Source organism: Panthera uncia, chromosome E3 (genome assembly GCF_023721935.1).
Source record: "Panthera uncia isolate 11264 chromosome E3, Puncia_PCG_1.0, whole genome shotgun sequence".
NCBI lineage: Eukaryota > Metazoa > Chordata > Mammalia > Carnivora > Felidae > Panthera > Panthera uncia.
Genome location: NC_064815.1, coordinates 33,374,077 through 33,392,764, shown reverse-complemented (window position 1 = coordinate 33,392,764; position 18,688 = coordinate 33,374,077). Strand labels below are relative to the sequence as shown.

The 18,688-nt window shown below is 52.2% G+C and overlaps 1 protein-coding gene and 2 long non-coding RNA genes across 4 annotated transcripts in view; 1 reads left to right on the top strand and 2 right to left on the bottom strand.

Moving 5' to 3' along the window:
* Window positions 1–2,184: 2,184 nt before the first annotated feature.
* On the bottom strand, window positions 2,185–3,945 carry LOC125928345 (uncharacterized). The gene is made up of 3 exons (XR_007459636.1): window positions 3,463–3,945; window positions 3,281–3,373; window positions 2,185–2,926 (listed from the first exon to the last, which is right to left on the bottom strand). It is a non-coding gene; the product is annotated as an uncharacterized LOC125928345 (long non-coding RNA).
* Window positions 3,946–4,074: 129 nt separating this feature from the next.
* ZFAND2A (zinc finger AN1-type containing 2A) lies at window positions 4,075–11,557 on the bottom strand. The gene is given in 4 exon segments (XM_049639002.1): window positions 4,075–4,562; window positions 7,735–7,864; window positions 9,900–9,993; window positions 11,245–11,557. Coding segments are annotated over 4 exon segments (588 nt in total). The 5' UTR covers window positions 11,456–11,557; the 3' UTR covers window positions 4,075–4,409.
* Window positions 11,558–11,635: 78 nt separating this feature from the next.
* Window positions 11,636–18,688, top strand: part of LOC125928346 (uncharacterized) — a 98,734-nt gene continuing 91,681 nt past the window's right edge. For both annotated transcript variants that reach the window (XR_007459638.1, XR_007459637.1), the window contains exon 1: window positions 11,636–11,777. This is a non-coding gene — a long non-coding RNA (uncharacterized LOC125928346). The remainder of the gene's footprint in view (window positions 11,778–18,688) is intronic.

The window sequence follows — 18,688 nt, the reverse complement described above, 5'->3', positions numbered from 1 at the left end:
GAAGATGAGCAACCTTGCTAATTCAGGACGTTCTTTTAGAGTAAAGGGACACCGTGTCTTCATCGGGTTAGGAAAAAACTAAACCAAAGGCAGGTACTGAGGGCATGGAAAACTCCTGATGCTGGGATGACATTTTAGACAACTTAGCACCTTCTACCAAAAGGACATCCTCTTTGGCGCAGCGACAAACACCAGGAAACCCCTCGCAGTCCGCCCAGAGCTGGCAGGTACCGGCCAGACTGCGCAGCTGCTGGAGAACGTGTGCTGGGCTCCCAGGAGGAGGCAGGTGGTGCGGGAGGCAGGTTGGGACTTTGGTATCTGTGGACAACACAGCTGCCTGATGCAAGGGACACTGAGCAGGGAGTCAGTGCCCAGGAGCGTGACAAGGAGCCAGGACGCCTCTGCCCTCCCAAACTTTCACACCCTTGGAGCTATCTGAACATCTACTAACAGGACCGGAGGGAAGATCCCAGCCATCCCAACCCCGCCCCCACCCTGGTTCCAGCTCCCGCCCTAGCAGTGGTCCAGAAGCTGATGATCGGCCTTCTGACATAGCCTCAGGCCAAAAATAGACCTAGGCTCCTCACAGGCCTAGGTCATTCCCTCCTCCATCTAATGAGGAAGGCATTTTATCATCTCACACCATCACAAGAACGGGGAGTGCAGGACAGTAAGAATTTTGAGAGAGAGGGGTGCCTGGGTGGCTCAGTCGGTTAAGCATTCGCTTTCGGCTCAGGTCATGATCTCACAGTTCGTGGGTTCGAGCCCCACATCAGGCTCTGTGCTGACAGCTCAGAGCCTGGAGCCTGTTTCGGATTCTGTGTCTCCCTCTCTCTCTGCCCCTCCCCTGCTCACACTGTTTCTCAAAAACGATTTAAAAAAAAAAAAGAATTTTGAGAGAGAGAATACTCCTAACTTTTGTTACAGACACACTGCACGACGAAGCGGGCGCGGCAGGCATGAGGTCTCGTTCCTGTGTAATCGCGACTGCTCTTTCTTTGCTGTCGATCGCCTCTCGCTGAGCCTAACTCATGGCTCAAGCTCTATCACAGGTATGTGTGTACAAGAGAGAACAGTCAACGCACACGGTCCGGCACAGACCGCGGTCTCGGGCACCCACAGGGGCAAATGCTGTGCTGAGGGGGGCCACTGTCCCATCCCAAGTCAAACCCAAAGACAGAGGCACCAGCAGACTCCTAGGCTGACCGTCCTTCCGGCTTAAATGTGGGTGTTTATCCTTCAGTTCGGATAAGAACAGCACCGTCTAACAGAAACGTAAGGCAAGCCACGTACCTGTTTCTAAAGTTTCTAGTAGCCACAGTTAAAAGAAAAATAGATAACATTATCGCTTTATCTAATCCATCATATCCAAAATATTTCAACACGTGAATAATTTTTTCAACAATGATGTATTTTATGGTTTGTCTTCAAAGCTCAAGTGTGTTTTCGATTCTCAATTTGGACATTAAGTTTTCATGAGAAAGGCCTGACCTGTATTTAAAATCCAGAACCAAAAAAAATAAATAAATGAAAAATAAATAAAATCCAGAACTGAAAAACCAGATTCACATACCAAAGTTCCTAACGTACTGAAGGATTTTTCTAAAAAGTAAATCAAGTTAACAGCCTTTAAGTTAAATAAAACTAAGAATCCAACCTCCAGCCGGGCTTGCTGCATGTCACGTGCTCCAGGCCATCTGTGGCCAGCGACTGCATATCGGACGGCAGGGGTACAGGACAAGTGATTGATCCGAGTGGGCTCCTCAGACCCACAGCATCACCATCAGCTGGGAACTTGCTGGAAGTGCAAATCCCAAGGCCCACTCAGACCCCTAGAACCAGAAACTGCAGGGGTGGGGCCCGGCACTGTTCGAACAAGCCCTCTAGGCGACTCTGAGCACGCCCAAGTGAGAACCAGTGGTCCAGAACAAATGCCACCAAGACAACTCGAAGAAGTTTTTTTTTTTTTTTTTCCAACGTTTTTTATTTATTTTTGGGACAGAGAGAGACAGAGCATGAACGGGGGAGGGGCAGAGAGAGAGGGAGACACAGAATCGGAAACAGGCTCCAGGCTCCGAGCCATCAGCCCAGAGCCCGACGCGGGGCTCGAACTCACAGACCGTGAGATCGTGACCTGGCTCAAGTCGGACGCTTAACCGACTGCGCCACCCAGGCGCCCCTCGAAGAAGTTTTGATCACCTATTTGCGGAATGGAAACCGAACAGGAGCCCTTCCCCCCATCGTGTGTTGAAGCTGTGAGTAATTGCTTGGATTTTGTTAATCCAGGAAAAAGGGGTGCGCAGGTGGACGACCAGTGGGTTAAGATCGGGACCCGGCTACAAGGACATTTTGCTTCACTGGTTCCCAGCGCCCAGGGTCACCGGGCACAGGGCTCTCTCCTGGAATGAGGCCATCAGTAGGAGCCCAGCATTTATAGGCCGTATGGCCACAAGGCTGCTCTCTCAGAGTGGGGGCCGCCTTTGAACACGGGCCCTTAGCCAAGTAGGCCCAAGGCCTCCCCCTTCTTCTGGGCTCCAGGGGCGGTCACCATGGAAGCCACTGATAAAGACAGAGTGCCATCAGCTGTGCGGGTATGTAAGGGACGGAGGCCTCCACAGTGCCAGGTTCTTGCGGGACTCAGGCCGGGTAATACTCAGACCCTTTGCTCTCCACGTCACTTCATTTGGGGGCAGGGTGGAGGAAGCAGGGGCTGGCGCGGTTTAGCCAAGCTCAGAATATCGATACCCTTCTGTTTGTTTTGCCAAAATTTGCACATTCTACTGGAAAAGTTTTAATGACATTCCAGACTGTTTGCCATGAGAAGCGTAAAGGCACTACAGCACAAACACGGTCTGTGAAGTTAAAATACGCAACACAAGCTAATGTCTCCATGTGGACGGAGTCACATCATCTCTTCAGTTTCCATCTGAAAGAGAACAAAACAACAGCTTATTTTTTTTAGGTCCATCTTGACTAACCCGGAGCAGTTGATCATATGAGAGATGTGTATTTCAGAAACGGCTACAAAACGCCAACCGTGTGATCCGCTCTGTGCTGGAATAAATTGCACTGATAATCCGGAGCTCAAGAAAGCTCCAATCCAGACCCTCGATCACCCTGCCTAGTCTAAGCCGTGTGCCAGGAGTACGTAACTCGGAGGACAGAATTTGAACCGCTCAGTTAGTACCTGTACTGCACCGACTTTTCTGTGCTCACCCGACAAGAACCGCCACGCCCAGGACAAGGCAAGTGTATCTGTGCACGCCGTTCGGACCAGTACCTGGGTCGCTGAGCTAGCCAACTGGAAGACGACGTATTCAGGGCTCCCGACGGCTTGGCTGGCTCGGAATCAGAGGCTCTGGCAGCTGCACACCTACACAGAAAGGTTGGACCAGCAGTCACGACCCCTCCGTCGGCTTACCCGGAGAGCCACGTGCTCGGTTAGGGAGCCAGGGCACTCACCCGTCGACCCGGCTCGGGCACAGACAACTCGGGAAATAAGCAGAAACTAAAAGGCGGTTACCCTTCCGCTTTCCTTCCACAGCAGGTTTAGGCAGATGTTTCTACTGACTTGAGGAAGGTGCTCTCGGTTACACTACCGGCGAGTGGGTCGAATCGTGTCCTCACAGAAAGATAGGCCGACGCGTCTTAAACGGGACCTCAGAACGTGATGTTTGGAAGTAAGGCCATCGGAGATGTAATCAGCGGAGATGCGCTCAGAGTGGAAAAGGGTGGGGTCCTAATCCAATATGACTGTGTCCTCATCAAAAGAAGACCCCCCGGGGCGCCTGGGTGGCTCAGTCGGTTGACTTCGGCTCAGGTCATGATCTCACGGTCTGTGAGTTCGAGCCCCGCGTCGGGCTGTGTGATGACAGCTCGGATCCTGGAGCCTGCTTCAGATTCTGTGTCTCCCTCTCTCTCTGCCCCTCCCCCGCTCATGCTCTCTCTGTCAAAAATAAACAAATATTAAAAAAAAATTTTAGAAAAAAGAAAAAAGACTACGCCTGGACAGCAACACATAAGGAAAACCCGTGTGACAGACAGAAAGGTTGGGGAGAGGCAGCCTGCAAACCACCCACAGTGGGGGGAGCGGCCCGGAGTGGCATCTCCCCAGAACCTCGGGGAGGAACCCGCCACACCCCCATCTTGGACTCCAGCCTCCAGAGCAGGGAGACGATGAACTTCTGTGGCGTAAGCAGCCCAGGCCGTGGTACTTTGCTCTGGCGGCCACAAGAAAACAACACAACTAGAATCCAACTTTAATTTAGATTATATTTATCCAAGTCTCTACAACAAATATTTCACGTCAACAACTTAGTTCAGTGCAACGCTCAAAGGTACCCTATCCCCACCGTGAGGGTTCCGGGTCCGTGTACGCGGGCCAGCACGTCCCAGCTCAGCCGCTCTGCTCACCCGGCTACACTGACGGCAAGGTTCCCGCGTGGGCAGCTGTGATCCAGAGGGTGTCTACGCTGAATACGGAAACTGCCGTGGCACTGGTCACAAATCACCTGCAGCATCTCCTTCTTGCACCCCTCTTTTGAGCGCCGGCGTATAAAAATCTGAGAAAGCAAGGGTTGCTTTAACGTTTCTTTTTATTGTTTTAAGTAATCTTTCCACCCAACATGGGCTTGAACTCATAACCCTGCTGTCAAGAGTCACATGTCCCACCGACGGAACCAACTGGGCATTTCAATTGCTTCCATAAGCAGTTATTTAACAAACACCCAATAAGACTGCCAGCATTTAAACTAGAATCAGTTCTCAGCTACAAGAAATAAAAATGCCAAGACTTTACACAAACATCTTACTGTCGGGCAAACGCAGATACTAACTAAAAGGTTTTGGCAAGTAATAGAAAGCAGCGCGTTAAGTTGGTCTTCACATGAGGCACCTGGACGTGTCCTCAGCAAAAACCCTTCAGACCTAGGAGAGTTCGGAGTGGGGACTGGGGATGGAGGGAAGGAGGCCAAGCCCGTGGCATGGCGCACAGTCCCACCGAGGGGAGCTGACTCGGGAGGCTCTGGGGACATTCCAGGGAGCTGAAGATCTATAGCCCCTATTCCCATCAGTTACTGATGGGTTTTTTTGTTTGCTTTTAACGGGAGGGAGTGGTATAAACTCCCAGGCACTGCGGACGCTGTGAGCTAAGGACAGCAGCCAGGAGATGCTCACTTAGTGGCCCAAGGGCAGCCTTCCGGCAAGGATGGGCAGCTGTGGACTGCCTCAAGTTACCTGAGCATGCGCAGCCAGTGCAGGGAGCAGAGGGCCTGCTTCAGGGGAGCAAAGGAGGGCATGCCCGCCCTGGGGTGGGCTTGGGTCATGAATCTGCGGTGAGCCAAGAAAGAGGAGGGCCTTGTCAGTGCGGGGGGAAAGCAGAGCGAGGGGAGCTGTGGTCTTGTACAGACGCAGGGAGGTTTTAGTAGAGCTCCCAGAGGGCCTGAAGGGAAAAGCACACCACTATATGGCCAGAGCAGCGTGAACAAAACGGGGTTGTGGGGAGACTGGGGTCGGCTGGTCAAGAAAGGGTTCTGTGTGCTGGGCTACTCTCTCGCGTTGGAGGCTGAAAGCAGCAAGGGGTTAATAGGCTTTCTGCTTACTTCCTGCAATCACTGCGTACGGAGCATAAGCAGGGCGTCTCAGAAACACAACCCGAGTAACCTGGGAGGGCCTTCGGGAAGGGCGAGCTGCGGAGCTGGCCCAGACCGGCCCCCGGAAGGCCCGAGAGGCTCCGAGAAAGTGCGGTCCAAGAGAAAAGGGCACGTAGACACGTGTCTTCTACTGAAGGCAAGGTCAGTTTGAGTCTCCTTGAAACGACAGGAAACAGATTTTTTGGAAAGGGATAAATCCACAAGATTGAGAGAAAAAAGAGTTACGAGGGTTTAGAGAAAAAAGCACCCGACAACAATGAACTTGGCAAAGTGAGAAAGCCAAATTGTGAGCTGGTGGGGAAAGTCAAGAAGCACCCCTCTTCATGAAACAAAACCCTCAAAGGCTCAGACGTCAGCAGTGCCGGCAGGTGAGGGTGACGCGGGAGCACAATGGGAGAAGGCGAGAATCAGACCTCCACCCAACGCTGGCACAAGACGGATGCTCCGCAGAGGGTCTCACAGAGGCTCTGGCCTGGGGAGCGACGGGCAGGAGGACCCCCACAAACATGGGAGGGGCACGCAGAAGGCAGCAAGGAGCTTGTGCTCCACGAAGGGGAGAGGCGAGTGCTCTGTCCACCTGGCTCCATGATTCCGGAAGCCAGAGCGTGCTCTCCCCAGGCAGGGAACAGAACAGAACCCCACCTTCTCCAGGGAACCTGATCAGCCTAAGAGAAAGACCCTGAAGTCCTAGGGCTCCAGGGTTTCCCGAGAAAGTGGGCCGGGCAGATGCCCCAGAGCCAAGGCCAGAGTTCACACTACACCAACCGTGCGAGTGAGCAGCCAGCAGATCCGGCACGGAGGAGGACATCTACTGTGACGCACAGGAAATACCCTGGACGCAGATTTCACAGGGAAAGAAAACCTCAGGGGGCAAAAAAGGAGACCGATCCAGAAAGTGCAGCGCCTAAGGAACAGAAGGCTAGAGAATATCAAAGAATCCAAACTCCAGTCGGAAGCGCTGGCATTTCCGGTTTGGAAGGGCCCACTGCCTGCCTAGTGTGACAGATGAAGAGGGATCTACACCAGGAACACTCGACGCGAAGCTTCCAAACTCTGGGACGAGGGGGACATCCTCCAACTGCCAGAAGCAAAACCGGCCCCACAAAGGACCGCAGTAGAACAACTACACAGAACTGTCTACAGCAACAGCGTAAGTGAGGAAATGAACAGGGTAAGTACCCAAATGAAGAATTCGGAGCCTGGCTGCTACCTCATGCAGCTAAGCCAGAGGAAACCAAGAATGAAGATCCGTCGAGGTACACGGCCTCCATTTATCTATCTTCCACAGTCCTTCCTGGGGAGCAGCGGGGGCATGCGCCTCCCCACACATCAGGGAAAAACTAAGAAAAAAAACACGAGACACAGAAAGTAGGGCAACTTGGATCTAGCCTTGAGAGAAATACAGACAGAATCGCTCAGTTGTGTCCTCAGAGAGCCGAGCCCCGGAAGGCCTGCGCAGGGACCCCACTCGTCTCCGGGGCGGGGCGGGGGCGGGCAGCCAGACAGGTGGCAGCGTAGCAACGGGGCCGGTAGCCCATGCTCAGCCTACACCGTGCCGAACCAGCTAACGATACCCACAACTACGAGGGAATAAGACAAACCCAAGACACAACAGCGCACACACCTGGAGGAAAGGACCGGACCCCAAGCGACCAAGACCGGTGAGGAGAATGGGGCCTGCTATTTTCGCTCGCATGATTTACTCCAAGTGAACAAACGTACAACTCTCACGAAGAACGCTGCAAGGTCAAATTGTATATATCCTTTTACGTTTCACTAGGAGCAGCTAATAAAAGCACACCTTAACCAAACGGTTCTAGAAACCACATTAGCTCTTCACTTTGGGAGAAAAAGTATGAAATTCCTATAGAAGCAGCAGATCCTAGCAGAGACTCTCATATTTAGAAAATACGTCCCCGTATCTGTAAAAGCCCATGCCGTCCACTACTCGGGGAAGCACTGACGTCACTAAGGTTTCATCTGTAAGCAGACGATTAGGACTGCGGATCATAGTTAGATAATGGACCTTTCCCCCCTACGGAAAAAAATCCCCATTCACAGAGTGGACAGAATTTGTCCTCACCTTCTCTTTCTTCCGAGGATGGCAGCTACACTCTCAATCAATGTGCTCACCAACCACCACATCTGGGATCTCTCCCTTTTTTACCGGTACTGGTTTGTTACAAAGTGGGCACACCGGGACCCGAACGTCCCCAAAATAATGATATAAAATCATATTCCAGATTCAGACAAAACTCACAAAAGGAAAAGGTATAGTGCATCGAAAATCAAATAGAGGACAAGCACGGATGTTCCGACTGTTCATTAGAAGACGGCGTGGTTACCCCTGAGGATGAATAGTAAGGCTTCCGTACAGATTCAGGACAGGAAGCGGAATCCAGTAGAATTTAAACCTAACAGACTGTTAACCAGCTGTGGACACGGCCCTGAGACGGTGAAAGGCAGCCAAAGAAAAGCTGGTGAAACGGATCTGGTCTCAGGGCAGCAGGGCCGTTCATCCAGCACCGCCCCGGCAGGTGGGGAGCCAGCCCGGACACCTCCGGAACAGAGAGAACGGGAGAGAACACTACCGCGAACACCCTCCGGCTCCCTTCAACTGCCAGCAGCCCGCCTGATCCTTTTGTGGCTTTCACCCGCAGGGAGACGCAGGCGGCTGACTGGAGAGCACACAGCTAGGCTGAGCTCTCAGGTTCATTAACAGCCACCCAAGCAGACGGCGGGGGAGGGGCTCTATAGGGAAGAACCAAGCGCCCAGCAGTTAAAAACCTCAGAGCCAGGGCAGGAGCTAAGGAAACTAAGCTCAGCAAGAAAACGGACGGACGTGACAACTGACATCCAAACGTGTCATCACAGAGGGAGGAGGCCTGCCGTCTGGGTCAAGCCGCAGGGTCACCAGCAACACTCTCTCAGTTGACAACTCTGTGCCAAATAAGGCATTACTACTGATGTCTAGCCAGCCTCTCCCTATCTAGGGACGTGGGGAGGTCAAGCCAACAAATCAACTGGATAGTTTGGCCTAGTCATCGGGGCCTGGTAAATAGGAGTCACCCTCCCCCGCCCCCCCAATGACCTAGAAAACGCTGGAAGGTCAGACCCCAGCCAACACTAATGAAAGCATGTAATAATGCTAATAAGTCATTCACCTTTCTAACTGCCACCTCAAGGAAGCAACACTCGGGCTATAGAGTTCACTAAAATAACCTCTGAATCGGGCACCTGAGCGGCTCAAGCGGGGGCACCTGATGGGTTCGAGCTCCGCACCGGGCTCTGCACTAACAACGTAGAGCATGCTTGGGATTCTCTCTTTCTCTCTCTCTCTCTCTGCCCTTCCCCTGCTCATGCTCTCTCAAAATAAATAAACTTAAAAAAAAAACACAAAACCTCAGAACCACCAGAAACAAAACGAATACAGGTCAAGAGCCACCTGCAAAGCCAATAACAAGGTGTCACTCCTTCGGACTCATGCACGTGGGTCTTCTTAGAGTCCCCGTCTTCCTGCTTCTACAATGTACTATTTGCCACTGAACAGCGGCTGTGAAGTCACCCAAATAAACTAGCGTTGTTTTTTTTTTTTTTCAACGTTTTTTATTTTTATTTTTGGGACAGAGAGAGACAGAGCATGAACGGGGGAGGGGCAGAGAGAGAGAGGGAGACACAGAATCGGAAACAGGCTCCAGGCTCCGAGCCATCAGCCCAGAGCCTGACGCGGGGCTCGAACTCACGGACCGCGAGATCGTGACCTGGCTGAAGTCGGACGCTTAACCGACTGCGCCACCCAGGCGCCCCTAAACTAGCGTTTTTAATGGCTTCCAGATTAGGTTCTTTGTCAAATATTAACCATTTCTGGCACTTCACAAAGACACCACTATGCTCTTCGTTAGCATGATGAATCAAAGGAACTGAATACTTTCACACGCAAAATAAACTTTCAAGGTTTGGATACAACAATTTGACTTCAAGAGCCCCTGAAAATAAAATCTCTTGCTTTAGAGCTGTGCCATCCAGACATTCTTGTGATGGTGGAAACATGCCGTATCCGCACCACCCATGGCCACACGTGGTGGCCGAGCACCTGGAATATGGCTAGTCTGATGGCGAAACCAGATTTTAAGTCTTACTTGATCCGAATGAGATTATTAGTTCTACGTGGCAAACGTCTACTATTCGGACAGCATAGCTTTAGACAACAAAAGCTAGAATCTTTGAAATAAAATACGATCAATTACCTTCTCGAATGTATATGGACATTTATGTGCAGCACAAGTAAAATGGTCTTTATGGAAATCTTGTTTACACGCATCGCATTGTAACGGAAGAAAATCTAAAAACAAACAAAAAACAAACACCAAAAAAACAATGAAGTGTTCTAAAGATTAGGATGAAAAAGTTATAGATCACGTTAAACAGGTATTTACGTACGGTCAGTTCTTTATACCTATCGAATACATCTTTGAAGTACCGCAGGTGAGAAAAAAATTGGGGACCATGACTTTCACAATGACAGCGGTTCTGAAGAACCTAACCTGTGAAGCTGTCTTTTCAAAAGAACCCCATCCCATGTAGTCCCACAAATATTTAAGCAGCACACCTGTATCCACCTGGCCTTGGCCCTGGTTCCTGGCCTTCAGAAGAGGCTACATAGCGATGGTGACCAGAACCTGGACCTCAGGCCGACCTCCCAACACTGAAGAGCTAATTAGAAAAACGGCCAGGGGCGCCTGGGTGGCTCAGTCGGTTGAGTGTGGCCAGATTTTCAGTCACCAGCGTTCCTAACTTCCAGCTGATGAAAACGAACAGACTTGCTCTGTAGGAAGCCTTCGGTGTGCAAGTGACCCCCGGCCCCTGCAGGAGAGTAAAGCGTCACAAATTCTTGCGGAGACACGAGGCGTTTCGGTACAAGCACTGGCTCATTCAGAATCACCCCTGTCGTGAGAGAGATGGCTTCTTGGTCCTTCAAATCCCTACTCGAGAAAGCTCCCCCCGAATTCAGGTGTGCATTAAACCACTTGGACTCGCAGCGACAGGCGTTTCCCATATTCAATTCCCACAACTGCCCGCAACGAGTTGGGGCACAGTTTCACCCGCTGAGTATACTTGTTGCTAAGTCCCATTAGCTCGCGCCGCTACCCCAGAGAGACTCAGCTCTGCCCCTGCTGAGCCCCTCAACTCCCTCCCGCGGAGAGCTGACTCAGGACTGGCTCCCCGACGACAGCAACCCGGGGGTGATGAGGGAAGAGGACAAGCCGTTCACCCCCGGTGGAAAACGGGCCGACAAGCGAAGCTACCGCCCCGGAGGGGAAACTTCGGTCCGCACCGCGCCTCCGGAGGCCCCTTGCACGGCCCGGCCGCCGCAGAAGCCGGATCCCCCAGGGGCTTTTCCGCACCTCCCCGTCGGCCCCCTCCCTGCCGGGGCGGGGCTGCCGCGCGGTGCCTGGCCCGCGCGGGCCCGTCCCCTTTCCCACGCCCCCGGGGCGGGAACGCTGCAGCCCCTGCCCCGGCGCGGGCCCACTCCCGGCAGCACGGCGGCCCGGGAAGCCCTTCCCCGGGGGATGCCCCCGGCCCGGCGCCGCACCTGGCTCTCGATCGGGACCCGGGCGGCCGCGAAGGCGACCGGAAGGCGGCGCAGACGGGAAGCCGGCTCCCCCCTTCCGACAGTCAGCCGCGGGGGACGAGACCAAAGGGGAGGCTGAGGAAAAGGGGCTCCGGGGCGCGGCAGGGAGCCGACCGGCCCGCGGGAGAGCGAGGCGTCTCGCGGCGCCAGCGCCCCCGGCCCCGCCATTCATCCGCCGCCGCGGCTTCGGAGAGCGCCCGGCGCGCCCCGATGACGTCAGCGGCCGGCCCCTCCCGCCCCCGCCGCCCGGGCCCCGTCGGCCCGCCCACTCCTCGCTCCTCCTCCCCCTTCTGGAACAGTCCGGCCGCTTCCCCCGCCCGCTCGGTCGCCGAGAGCCGGCTGCGCGCAGGCGCACTGGGCCGGCCGCGCGGCGCGGCGCGGGAAAGCTGTGTCGGGGCGGCCGAGGCCGCGGCGCCGGGGCTGAGTGGAGGCCGGCGTCGCGCGGGGCCGCGCACGGAGGGCCCGCGTCCGCGCCGCAGAGGGGCCGCCGCGAGGTACGGAGCCGGGGCGGGGGCTTCCCCAGCGGGAGAGAAGGGCCCGGCCCCGGGGAGACGACGCCCGGCGCGGCCTCGGCGGCGCCGCCGGTGCCGCCGCGTCCGCGCGCTTGTGGCCTGTCCTGCTCCCTCACCGCGTCCGCGCGCTTGTCTCCTTCCTTGTCCCCTCAACGTGTCGCCTTTTCCTCACCCCTTTCCTCTCACTGTATCACTTTGTTCCGCCGCCACGTCCCCTGACTTGTCCCCTTAGCGGATCCCCTTTCCACGTCCCGGTACTTGTCCCCTTAGTGCATCCCCGTGTCCCCGGCCGGGTCACCTCCCTGGGCCTCTCACCGTGTCCGCTTACTTGTCCGCCTCGCCATGGCCCCGCACTCCGTCGCCTCCCTTGCTCAGCCCCTCCCCCCCCGCCCCCCGCAAACGAGCCGCGGTTGGTTTTCTCTCTGGGAGCGCGTGGCTCTGTGGGGTCCCAGCAGACTGGCTCGGCGGGTGCTGTCGGGCCGCGGGGTTCACCGCCCCGGTGCCTGTGGTCACAGCCAGCCGTCGGTCCCTAACCTTGTTTTACGTGTGTTTCTGTTTGAAGACAACTTGCGTTGCCGTGTCGTTGGTTCGTTCGCGTTGAGGTCGCGGCCCGCCGCGCCGTGACTCGTGCCCGAACCCGGGCCCGTTCGCCGCTGATCTCCGTGCGGTGCGTCGCGGCCTCCTGTGCTTAGGAAACTGGACGGCGCGCGGGCTCCCGCCTGGGGCCGCTTTAGACGGCAAGATTACCGCCAGAGAGCACAAACGTGGGACGACCGTGACCCTGAATAGGCTGCGGAACGGACACCTAACTGTATCGGAGGCGAAACACGAAAGAAGGCGCGCGTCGTCCTGTGTGACCTTGGCAGGGAGTGCGTTCGTTCCTCGGGCCGCTCGAGTTGTTCGCCATCTGCACACGTTTGCGAGCAGCTGCCCCGGTCCCGCAAGTGTTGCTTTTGGAGTTGCAAACAAACGTCCCGCGTAGGCAACGTGACACGCGTGGGATCCACAAATGAGAGTCTGGGGGAGGGGTGTATCTGTACGGGCACATGCCCATTTTTTTAGGCTTTTTCTGAGCCATTTGCGAGTATGCCGGGGGTGCCCCGTCCCCCCCCCCCCCCGCAATTTGTGTGCGTGTGCCCGAAAGCAGACGTTCCTGCATCACCATCCGTAGGCGTCCACATGACGAGATCAGTATCAAGACAGCATTAAGGTCCCATCCACGGCCTCCATTTGGATTTTGCCAACCGTGTCCGCCTCTCTTTTTCTTTCCTGCTCCAGGGTCCCGTCCACGATCACATGTGCGGCCTCCTCCCTGCTGGGACGGGCCCTCCGTCCTTTCTGTCCCTGACACTTTTTATTAAAGGCCACAGGTTTTTCTTACACGTGAGATGACTGCGACGACTCGGGGTCCACGGATGTTTCCTCGGGACCAGATTCAGGTCATGTTTTTTAGATTTTTTTTTTTTAACGTTTACTTATTTTTGAGACAGAGAGAGAGTGTGAACGGGGGAGGGTCAGAGAGAGAGGGAGACACAGAATCTGAAACAGGCTCTAGGCTCTGAGCTGTCAGCACAGAGCCCGACGCGGGGCTCGAACTCACAGACTGTGAGATCATGACCTGAGCCGAAGTCGGACGCTTAACCGACTGAGCCACCCAGGCGCCCCTCAGGTCATGTTTTTTAGTAGCAATGCTGCAGGAATGGTGCCGTGCTGCGACCCACCCTATCGTGGGTGATACTCCCCTCGATTACCTAGTCATGTGGATGGCTGCTAGGTTTCTCCTTTTTGTCACTGGTAAATTGGTTAGTATTTCGTAGGGAGTTACTCTGAGATGCCACCATTATTCTTCATCAGCCTTTGCCCGGCAACCTTTAGCCGCGTCAGTGACTTCTGCCTCGATCACTATGATCGCTGCCAGATAGCGCTTTTTCCTTTTTTTAAAGTAAGCTCTGCGCTCTATGTGGGCCTTGAACTCACGACCCCGAGATCAGGAGTCACGTGCTCTACCGACTGAGCCAGCCAGGTGCCGTCCAGATAGTGCTTTTTAAAATTTCCATCGTTCCTTTTACGTTTGTTATTTGGCATTCTATAAGGGAGATATTTCCCTTTCGTTTGTTTTTTTAATCCATTTATTTGTATCAGTGTATACTTGTGGATTTGTCTTTTATTCAGTGGGTCATGTTCTGTTGCTGTCGTTTTTTAAAGTTTACTTATTTTTGGGAGAGAGCGCGCATGGGAGGGGCGGAGAAAGGGAGAGAGACAATACCAACGTGATGTCAGCACAGATCCCGACCTGGGGCCCGAACTCACAAACCGTGAGATGACCTGAGCCCAAACCAAGAGTCACTTAACTGACTGAGCCACCCAGGTGCCCCTGTTGCTGTTATTTATTTTGATGGCCAGAGAGCCCCGTGCAGCTGGCTCTTGAGTCCTTTTGATGTGTCCCTTCCTTGCTCCCTTCCTTGACTTTTGGTACAAGATGCCCCAGGCTCATTTTTTACTCTTCCTGCTGCAGTGCTGGAATCAACCATTTCTCCAAGGAGCATTGTTCCTTTTTAGCGGAGGATGGTATTTAGAAATCAAGATTTGAGTGTGTGGTGTGCCTATTGCTACAAGGGTGTCGTTGCTTCTAGGCCTTCTTAGCAGACATGGGCCGGGAAATGTATGTATATTTGCTCACGTATAGGAAAACATCCGTATTCTTACCTTCAATTCCAATCCAACACCTCAGGATTTTTCGAATTTTCTCTTTTTGTGTTTGTAAATAACTCCTCCAGCAATAAAAAACCTGGGTTTCGTTATTCTATTTTCTTTTTTTTTTTTTTTTTTACTTTTTTTAATGTTTATTTTTTCAGAGAGAGACAGAGTGGGAGTAGGGCAGGGGCAGAGAGAGAGAGGGAGACACAGAATCCCAAGCAGGCTCCAGGCTCTCAGCTGTCAACACAGAGCCCGATGCGGGGCTCGAACTCAAGAACCGTGAGATCATGACCTGAGCCAAAGCCAGATGCTCAACTGACTGAGCCACCCAGGTGCCCCACATTATTCTATTTTCTGGTTTTTTGGTCTATTTATTTGCTTGATGTAACAGACCACTCTGGCTGTCACCTCACCTACTTTGCGCAGACTCCTTCAGCACCTTAAGCAATTGTTGCCACGTCCTCCACGAACTCCTCTTGCTCCTCCCTTCTTCCAGTTGGTCAAAATCCAGTGCCAATCAAAACCTTCAGTTTTCTTCCACAGAGGACAATTTATTAAGGAAGCATAAATACAAGTACAAGCTTTTAAGATTGTTGTTATTCATGGGTCAAAAATCATATACACGTTATTAATCAGGAAAGTGGGTTAGATATTGCCCTTTCCCGTAAATTTTATCTCACATGTTGAAATGAAAAGTCTTTTTTTTTTTTTTAAGTTTATTTTGAGAGAGAGAGTGCATGCGAGAATGGAGGAGGGGCAGAGAGAGAATCCCAAGCGGGCTCTAGCGCTGTGAGTGCAGAGCCCAATGTGGAGCACGAACTCACAAACCCTAGGATCGTGACCTGAGCCAAAATTGAGTCAGATGCTTAACTGACTGAGCCACTCGGGTGCCCCAAAATGTCTTTAGATCCGTGTATTCCAAGATTATCTGAGTCTTGCTAGAACCAATTGTAACACACTAAAACATAAAGTTTTATGTTATATTTACGTTGACTACTGAGTTTTAGAGCAGAAATCAAATTCTCGCATGGAATCAAACATGCCATGCTACAGATTCATAATTTTGCACTTGGTAGGATATTTCTTATTGCTGCTCTTGCAAATTACTGCAAGTTAAGTGGCCTAAAACAACACAAATTTTATGGTTCTGGAGGTCAGAAGTCAAAAATGCGTCTCACAGGCCTAAAATTAAGGTGTCAGAAGGGCACTGTTCCTCCTGGGGGCTGTAGGACAGACCTTCCAGGCCTTTTCCAGCTTCTGAAGGTTGCACACATTCTTTGGCCAATCACATCACCTCAGCCTCTACCTCCATTGCCACATCTCCTCGTCTGACTCTCATTCTCCCTCTTTCACGTAAAAGGATTGCATTGAACCTGCCCGTGCCATTCAGGATCCTTAGCATGAGCACATCCACAAAGTCCCTTTTGTCATGTGAAATAACAGATTCGTGGTTCCAGGGAATGGGACATGGACATGGGAGTGGAAGGAACATTATTCTGCTACCACAGGTAGTGACCACACTGCCATTAGGAAAAACAAGATTCTTGACAAATCATGGGAATCTACTCCCGAAGCCAAGAGCACACTGTGTATGTTGTATGCTAGCTAACTTGACAAAAATTATATTTAAAAAAAAAAAGGAAAGACAAGATTCTTCAAAATAAAAGTAAGATGTTAAAATTTCTCAGTGTTATACTTTTATCTCCTTTTTTGAAATGTAAAAAAGCATTTAATGAAAAATATTGAAAAATTATGAATAAATGTTTTCGAAACAACTAGATTCATAAATGAGTTTTTTACCAAAGAAGAGAAATGTAATTGGTTGGACACCACTGTCTCCCATTCCCAGATACAGATACACACAAGCACACGTGTGTGCACATACACGTATGGGCATTTGCGTGCTCTCAGAAAGAATTCACCCACAGCATGAGCTGGCACGTGGGGAGTGTCAGGGAAAGATGTGAAGGCAGACAACCCAGGAGCGCACTAGATGTACCTCTGCTGTTCTTTTTGGTCCTGATCTGGCTCAGACCACACCAAATTGCTGTGGGAACAAAAGATTATCAGGTCAGGTTTTTTTAACGTGCAGCTTTGCCATTGACTGACGTCCACATGGATACAAAGAGTTGCCACCGAGCAGAAGTCAAGTGACCTCCTACCTCTAAGCTTCTTACCACATCAAGATTGAGGGCTTCCTAAGATGTCCTCTGAGAACTGCCTTGAGGTCACCAGGAAAAGAATGACGTTGTAATACTCGTGATGCTCCACAGGGAAGGGGAAGCAGACCTCGGAGCCTTGGTTAGGAAACCTCAAGAAGTCTGCTTCAAAGGAAGAGGCTACAGTGCACGTCCAGCTACGCGTTTCTCTATCAAGAGATGCCCAACAGCTCACTCTTCTGATCTCAACTTTAAATATAGGGAAACTGAGGCACAGAAGTGTTCGAAACACGATCTCCTGCGGCCACGTTTGAAATTGAATTCTTCCTCTGCCCCCTATATATGCTAGCCAGAGATGAGGGTAGAGAGGCAGGCAGGGACCAGACCGTTCAGACTTTATCTTGAATGCAAAGAGGTATCGTAGAAAACTTTTAAAGATTGGCCTTGAGGAGTAGACAGGGAACAAGATTTATGTGTACTTCACACAGCCGTACGAAGAATATCCAGCGTTGTCTGTGTTGTAAAATGGAACTCTGCTTTGGAGCCCTGGACTGCTGTGTGCAGGCGGCTGTTCTCACTAGTTAGTATAGCCCGGCCCGCAGTGTTCTTGTTTGTCGTCTGTCTGGGTCCAGTTTATCTCGACCTCATTCACCGTTGGGCTCCAATCTTGGTCATTCTGAGGCGTCTTTCTTCAACTCCTCCCACCTTTCTCCTTCAGTAGCATCTGGGTTTGGGGAAGCTGGATAGAAAACCTCATGGCAGCAGTCTCTGGTGTACATGCAAGCCAGGTCCTCCCTGGCCCCTGCTTGTGGCAGACCGCCACCTCTGTTCATGTGCTAGTATTTGCTGCTGCTGGCCTCTGATTGGGAGCTCGTTACGGACAATGCCAGCCTGTCCAGACCCTAGGTTACATCTGTTTCAGTGACCCTCCCGGTGTCCCGTGCCAGTGCACAAGGGGCTTTGGGAGTCTCTTATAGCTCTAGAGGCACCACTTCAGGCCTTCTACCTGCCTGACCGCATCCCAGGTATCCGCTCCTGCACCCTCCCTACATTGGCACGGAGAAGTGTCTCTTTTAGAGAAGAGCTAGAAAGGAAGCAAGGCAGGGGCCCCTCTTCTTTCAAAGGATCCCTCTACTCATCTGAATTGTTTGCCATCTCAACAGAGGGTCGTAGGATGAGCATCGGGGCCATTCTCGGACACCTGGGCAGGTGTCTTCCCTTTCAAAGTTCTTCAAACTTCTCCCCAGCCCTGGAAGTATTTTCTCCTGAAGCAGTTTCTCTCACGTGTTATCTCTGGGCTTCTTGCTCTAGGGTAAGTCTCTGAAACTTTGGTTCATGGCTCCTTTTTTTCTCTCTTGAAAGCTGGGCTTTTAAGACTGGCTTGCTATGAGTTCTTAAAAAGTTTAGGTTTAAGACTCCAAACTGAGTAGCAGCTTCTTTAGGCAGACCCTTCTTTGCAGCCGAGTGTCCTCTCATGGCCTGGTCTTGGTGATGGAAAACTTTTCAATAATGGGGAAGAGAAAACACATTGACATCATACCCGCACAACACATTGTACTCTAAAACTTTTGTTCAGCTGCAGTACGTGCAGGACAGATTGAGGGGAGGCAGGAACAGAAGTAGGAGAGCAAATGAGCTGTGACTGCAGTCTAGATAAGAGATGACAGTGACTATGGAAATGCAGAAACCTTACCTTCACAGCTTCCCTTGTACACAGGGCATGACCATGTGATCCAGTCTTCCAGGAGGAGAGGGCTTCTGGGGAAAGGATTTTCTCCCTAATAAAAAAGGGGTATGCATTGGGACAAAGCCCACTTCCAGAAGGTATTTTGAGGATGCTTGGAAATAGTCACCTTTTGGCTAACATGAAGGGCCAAGGTTAAGGACCATGTCCTTCTGCTGAGCTGGCTGAGCAGAAAGTGGAAGCGGCTGGGTTGTGATGGTGGTGGTGAACTGCTGGTGGCTTCCTTGCCCCTGGATTTCTTGTAATGTGAGATAACACATCCTTCTTGTTCGAGGCAATTTTTCATTGTTTTT